Genomic DNA, 7,023 nt, shown 5'->3' with positions numbered 1-7,023 from the left:
CTCCTCCGTGGATGCATGGTTCTGAGGGGGGGGGCCCGAGGGCCTCGCCTGCCTCATGGGGAGCCACGCTGACAGGATGGCTGCGGTGGGCTCTGTCCCTGAGCCCCCGTGCCCTCCTTAGCAGCAGTTTCGTCCCACAGATGCAGCGTGAGGTGACCCCAGCAGCCAGGGGACGCGTCGGGGATCCGCTCCGTGCGTCACCGTGCGTCTCCCCGGGGAAAGGCTGCGCGGCGAGCCTCTCGCAAATCCAGGTGTTTCGGGGAAGGCCTGAGTCTCCTTCGGCTCGCCTTCCCCGGGCAAGCGAGCCCGAACCTCGAAAGCAAATCCAGCGCTTTGGCGAGCCCACCCTTCGCGCCGCGCACGCGGACGGCAGCCGTGTGCGTCCGCCAGGGTTTTGTATCTACCAGAACGCAGAGCACAAATGGTCTCTGCCAGCCCAACACATTGTCCCCAAACTGTCAAAATTACCAGCCCCCCCCCCCCCCAAGTCATTAGTGCAGCTGTGGTGGTAGTTGTATACATCGCGAACAGACCCAGGACCTGCAGACCGATAGCAGCCTGGGCACAGCCAGTTGGGTCAAATAGAGCACCTCGAAGTCTCACCTAGCATTTCCAGGCTAGAAAAGTGGATGTGTGGGGGTGAGGTAAGGTAATTGTACGCAGGGGTAAGCAGCGATCTAACACCTACCATAAAGCAGAGTATTATTTCTTTGGAAGAAAAGTATCCAAGAAAACCCAAACCCCAAAATAACGAAAACATGTAACGTTCATATCCAGCTCATCTTAAACTACATCAGGTTCTGCAACAGGCCCTTATAGCTATATATAGGCTTTTCACAGACCTCTTTCAGAGTCTCTCCCTCTTAATTGACAGCTCGGCTTTTTAATTGCCTTCCCCCAGCCCCTCTTTATATCATTCAAATGACTGTAACTTGTAACTCACAGTTCTGGCAAAACAAGGCTTGCAGCCTGATGGAGATGAATAAAAATCTGGAAGACTAATGCTCTTCTTCACTGTCGTTCAGCTGCGTGCCAAATGTTCTTATCTGAGGGATCAGTGTAGCATTTCCATCCCTCTCGTATCCAAGTAGTTTCGGCTCCCAGTGCACATCGCTCCTTGCCTTTTCCCAATGGCTTTGTCTGAGTGTGCTGCACCATTATGGCTAGCAGTGGAAGAGAAGAAGGAGCCAGGAGCAGGCAAAGCCGAAATGGCACGACCGATGTGGCTGGTGTTTGTCAAGATCACTAATGTCAGAGATGGCTCCTAGGCCCTGGCACTTGCCTTTTGAAGGAGAATTGGATCCAGCTGTCCAGCTGTCCTCAAGAGAGCTGCTAAAGCAGATTCAGTAGCTGAGAACTTTGTTTTGCCTGCCAGGGAAGGTGGCCGTAGCTGCCAGCTGTGGCTTGCTCAGGCCTGGTAGGACATCAGAGCAATGCTGATCCGATCCCAGCCAGGCAGGGGTGTTGCAGTTATCCTCTGGAGGAGTTGCTCGCCATTACCATGAGCAAAAGAGCTTTGTTCAGCTCCATCCAGTGTAACCTGTGAGGTAAAAGGAAAAGTTGCAAATAAAAAAAAATGGAGTGTCTCCAGACCGGGACAACTCAATTTACCAATCCATAAATCTATACCCATTCCACTAGATAGGATTTATAGACACAATGGCGGCAATGTCTTTTCTTTCGCATTTCTTCCTATCCACGATATCAGCCTTCCAGGGTTTCTATAGAGCATTTCATTAGCCTTAGCAGACACTCAGGAATTGAACGCCTCTTAGACAGAGCTACATGGAAGTTTGATTAGTTTTACTGCCTGAATAAAGCTTCTTGGTGGAGCTCTTGACTAGATAATTAAACTTGCATGTACTCGGAGAGAAAACATTTTGATGTAGTTAAGCAAATACTACTTTTTGGCACTGTAATTAACAGACACTACTAAAATACAAGGAATGAGTACTTTGCTACTTTGAAAACTGAACGAACCATGTGGTTCCGGGTAACTGTTCTTCCTCACAGTATGAGCTTCATATCAATTTGTTCTTGTCACCAAGACCTGCAAGATGTACGTCAGGGCCGTGAGCACACCAAGGAGATTTACTGGCCCTGAGCAGCCTCCCTGCACTCCGTTTCAGCCCCCTGCCCCAGCGACGCTGCAGCGGTGCCGGTCTCCAGCTCCACCACAACCCTGGCCTGGGTGCGCAGGCTGATGTCCTGGCTGGGCTGAAATGGGGTGATGGGATGGGGTGAAAGGGAGGAAAAGAGGCTGGTCAAGGCCAGCAAGATCTGGGGCGGGGGGGTGGTGGTGGTGGTGTGCCTTCAGTGCCCCAACAACATAAACTTCATGGCTTAAAGAGCTTTCAGGAGGAAAGATCTTTCATAATTCAAAGATGTGGGACAGTAACAACTCTTTGGGTGTCCCATTACTGAACAGAGTTGAGCTGTGCTTGTTTTCTGGGACAACCTGTTGGCTTCAGCAAAACACAATGAACCCAGCAGGCGACGTTGCCGTATTTCGGGAAGTGCACGCCATCAGCTCAGGAACCCACCTGCAGCTCCAGAGTCAGAGGCCACTCACCCTGTGGTAGCCAGTCACTTGTTCTTTTGCAGTCCGTGATTTTGTCTGTATCCACCAGGCAATACAGCTGCAAGAAAACCAGCATGTAAAAGAAATGTAAAGAACCTGAGTCATGCTCTTGCTGGCAGTCCCTCCAAGAAGGATTGGGGAGATTTAGGTGCAGTGCTTTAAGATGCTACCTGTTGTCAGTCCCACCCTGCTAGTGGATGTTAGAAGGCGAGGCAGGAGAGGCAAATAAAACCTGTGTCAGCTCCTCAGTCTCTCTGTTCACAGCCACGAGCAGCTGAAGCCAAGACCTGTGGGGTGGAGAAGGTGTGGATGCCTCCCCAGCAGAGCAGCAGGGCAGCCGGCAAGTCGGTGTCATCTCAACGCGCCGCTGCTGACTTGGCTACAAACCACCTGTCAAGAGCAGTCTGTAAAACCGTGCAACTTGTAATCACGGAAAGGTACAAGGATTGTTACTTAAGCCATTAAGCTAACCGAAACCACTCACGGGTCTTGCGCCTTGCTTGCCCATCTCAGAACGGGATGCCTAAGCATCTCTGACTTGGGCTGCACGACAGCTGTAACTGTGTATTACCGTTGGCACGGCAGAGCGAGAGAAAGCTTTTTCCTGCAAAATTTGCTGCTGCTTGTGTGCTCCCTAACTCCCAGCAGACGTTAACTTTCATGCCTTGCTTTCTCGTGTCTGTTAGAGGCAGCGTGACTGGCGCAGGCTCAGACACGTGCGCAGCCGGGGTCCCTGCCCGGATCATCCGCAGCAGTCCCCACTGTACATATAGCTCTCCAGCAGCCGGCTAGGCAGCATCTCGTCGGGTGTTGCTCCCTGACAAAAAGGGATGAGTAACGCATAAGTAAACTAAAGGCAAAGTCCCCTGCAAGCAATGCCTTTGACACTCATTTTCCCTCAAGATTCGGTGAGACTATTAATGCATGTTTGCAGTTCTTTCCATCACTGAAGTAAAAATTTGTCTTCATAGGAAAAGAGTTATGTTCTTCCCTCATGGTAACTAAGGCTTAGTAATGAGTGTGAGGTAAATCCTAGTAAAGACTCCAGCTGTGTCAAAGGCTGCCATCAAATACCGTGGATGCTAAGAGGTAACACATGCCCAAGGAGAGATGAGATAGGTCCATCGAAGAGAAGCCCATGGAAGGTTGCTGTGTACAAAGATCCACACCCCCAGGTCAGGAAACCCCTAATCTGAAAATGGTTGGAAGCTGGGAAAGTGCTGGGGGAAGCATTGCTTTTTTCCCCAGTTCTTATGCTTTTCTTAAGACATCTGTTTATTGGTGACTGTCGGAGATGCAATACTGAATAAGACAGGCTTTTGGTCTGACCCACTATAGCCCTTATATTTACAGCAGAGTTGGTGCTCAGTGAACCACATCACTATGAATTTGGCACCCGGATACTCTCAGGGTACAGTGTGTTCCTCCAGTTTCAAAGCAGTAGGTTATGGGTGTCACCAGGCTGTCCTGTTGCCATTTTGCCCCTTTCACACCAGGGTCTGGGAGGCAGCTCCGGTCTGGGGTGAAAACAGCTGCTCGTTTGGCAGAAAACTCCAGCCATGAGCTAGGATGGTGCACACAAGGAAACCCTGCCCTGACCACAGTGGGGGTAGGGACCTCATCAAATTTGGCTCTCCGATGTCCTTTCCCAGTCCTTCAGCAGCGTCTCAATGGACCTGGCAGTCTCAAAGACCTCTTCGCAGCGGTGCACCGTATCCCGCTACCCACAGGCAGCAGCGCGGTCAATGGCACTTGGCAAAAAACAGGCAGCTCCACGGGGCTGTCAGAAGGTGCGTGGGCAGGTACAGGGCTCAGGGACGTGAGGTCCCTCCTCAGTACGTCTGTGCCAGGACCAGTCCCAGAGAGCTGCCCTTGCTGCTGGCAGAAGTCGCTTTTGGGAGCAACACAAAGAGCTGGTGAAGGAGCTGGCGTGAGTCTGGCTTTGGAAGAACCAGTGAACAGCCCAGGGTCAGGATTTATAAATGCCTCATTATCTGCAGACCAGGAACAGAAGCATTGAGGGAGCAGCTGGCTGGTCTGCTAGCGTTTCCAGAATCTGGGGGATGTTGTTAGTGAAGGAGGAACCGTAAAGCCTCTGGTTATTCACAGGCCCTCTGTGTTCAGTCTGAGCCAAGTTGCTTTCTCAGCATCTTTGTCCACACTTTGACTGGGAGGAGAATTAGGGGAAGATCCTCCTGGGACAGGCATCGCTTTCCTCCTCCGCTGTTCTCACAAGAAACCCCGGAGTTAAGTACACACCGGTTCCTCATCTTCTGCTGTTTCCCACTGCCGGGCAGCTCCACACAAGAAGGTGAGCTGGGGCTGAGGGTGACAGCAAGGTGGGCATGGGGCAGGGGCTTCATGGACAAGGGTCTGCCGCCACGGTACGTGAGCGAGAAGAGCTTGGTTGGGTGATGGTCGGTCAAAAACTCAATCACCAGACAAGACCGTAGTGACGAGGCAGGTCCCAGGTCACGTCAGGGTGCAGATCAGTGAGTTACACGGCCAAGCACAGGGATAGCTGCAATGTAGCTCAGGCAGAGACCAAGGACAAGAGCCCTGCTTGCAAGCGGTTCCTGAGATAAGGGGAGCGAGTCCCCGCCAAGGCTCCTCACAGCTTGTTCTCAAACAGCTCTTTGATTCAAGGCCAGGCAGCTGCACTGTCAAAGCTGGCCCTGGGCCCAGGCAGCCCAAGCCCCAGGAGGAGGGAGATGTGCTCAGGGCTCCGGGCACCCACCTGGAGCCGAAGACATCCCTTTCTCCTGATGTCTGAGCTCCAGGCTGCCGCAGAACCAGCGAGGTCGTGGAGACTTACACCGGGGCCTGGGCAGCTTTCCCAAATTTAAGGCAGATGGCGATCGGATGGATCGGATGGCAGATGGAGCCAGAACGCCATCCTGCCCAGTGCTCCCATCCAAGCAAAGCTCCTGAGGTACTGTTTGCAGAGCCATGGGTCCGCCAGCCTCCCAGGCTTTGGCCTTGGGATGCAGGTGCGCAGGAGGCTGGGCTGTGCCACAAACAGCAAAACCTGGTGGGCTCGCTGGTTTTCCTGGTAGGAACAGCTCCGGGCGGTCTGCTCCACGATCCCGGAGCCTTTGCCACAGGCAGCCCGGGGATGCAGCCGTTGAAGCCCAGTCCCAGAGCCAAAAAGGGCCAGGAGATCCCTGGCGCAGACTATGCTGCGCCTGGAGGAGACATCAAAGGGATGCAGTTTACAGGAAAGGTCCCTGAGAACCTGGGAGCGACTGTCCGCAGGATGTCTCTCTTAATTTATATTTCAAAGTGGATAATTTAATTGGCATAATTGGGAGTTTTCTCTTCATTATGGGTGCACAGAATACGGTAGTAGAGACAGCGAGAGGGAAGCATATCTGGGAGGGAGATAACTGCAGAAGTAGTCTGCAACCATGTAAATAACGTCATCCTATTCGGGAAACTGCAGGGGTAATAAAGATCTCCTTTAAACGTGCTAGTCACGGGGTATGGGGTACCACATCCCTCACCCTCTGGAGCAGGAGAGGTTTATTTCTGTGGCATGGCAAAGCAGAGGGGAGAGTCAGTGCTCCCGGGTGATATCCTTAGTGGTGCCAGCCCACGCGTTTATAACCCCGTGGGCATGGTGCCGGCAGCCCTGTGCCAGCTGTATGATCACGCGTGGCTTCCCACGTGTCCCTTCTGGCTGGGGAACCCGTCGCTGCCAGGAGAACCTTGTTTTGGTGCATCCCCTAGGCAGAAGGGCTCCTCGAAGCCCTCACGCAAGCTATGGAGACTGTGGGAAGGCATTGTCCGCAGGTGAGGGGAAGCCCATCCTTGGAGCCCTGGGACTCAGGGTCGGCCACCCAAAGCCCCCCGTACTCCATCCTACAACATGGTTGGAGACTACTGCTCCAGCCGTAGCCCTGAGATGGGTACACAGGCTGGTTTGCAGGAGCTTCAGTACCCCTGGGGAGGACAGGCCATGGGCACGCGTCCTGCCAGCAGGCAGGAGTGGGCTGTGACAGCAGAGCTGCGGGTTCGCTGCCGAACTTCACCAACAGCGGTCCTGGCCAGCATACCCAGCTCCATCACCTTGCTGCAAGGGATGCTGATGAGGTCTGACCATCCTGCTGAGCCCATGGCACATGTTAGCAATACACTTTTCCTCCTAAACATAGTCGCTGAGAGCTGCAGGACTTACACTTGCACTGCAGATAATAGGCATTTTTTTTAGCAGAAGTATCTCAAAGTAGAATTGCAGTGACACCAAAGTATCTTTAGCGCTCCCATTGTTAAAGATTATCGGGAGCCTTCACTTGGATTTGATCTGATTTCACTAGCTCAGATTAAGAACTTTTTGTATAAGCAAAGACAATTTAATGCAAATAATTATGACAGACAAGGCAAAGATTTACTGAGGTGGATGTGGGGGTCTTCTGGTCCCGTCCCCCCACCTCAGTCCCAGC

The 7,023-nt window shown here is 52.7% G+C and overlaps 1 protein-coding gene across 1 annotated transcript in view; it reads right to left on the bottom strand.

Annotated features, from left to right (window-relative positions):
* KPNA3 (karyopherin alpha 3 (importin alpha 4)) overlaps positions 1–5,532 on the bottom strand; it is a 58,417-nt gene extending 52,885 nt beyond the window's left edge. Inside the window, exons 1-3 of the mRNA XM_010583436.1 lie at positions 5,319–5,532; positions 4,421–4,575; positions 2,544–2,639 (exon numbers count right to left, since the gene is read on the bottom strand). Coding sequence (XP_010581738.1) covers positions 2,544–2,639; positions 4,421–4,575; positions 5,319–5,532 — 465 coding nt within the window. The remainder of the gene's footprint in view (positions 1–2,543; positions 2,640–4,420; positions 4,576–5,318) is intronic.
* Positions 5,533–7,023: the final 1,491 nt, after the last annotated feature.

Source organism: Haliaeetus leucocephalus, unplaced genomic scaffold (genome assembly GCF_000737465.1).
Source record: "Haliaeetus leucocephalus isolate CR32 unplaced genomic scaffold, Haliaeetus_leucocephalus-4.0 Scaffold897, whole genome shotgun sequence".
Taxonomy (NCBI): Eukaryota; Metazoa; Chordata; class Aves; order Accipitriformes; family Accipitridae; genus Haliaeetus; species Haliaeetus leucocephalus.
This window is presented reverse-complemented; position numbering and strand designations above follow the sequence as displayed.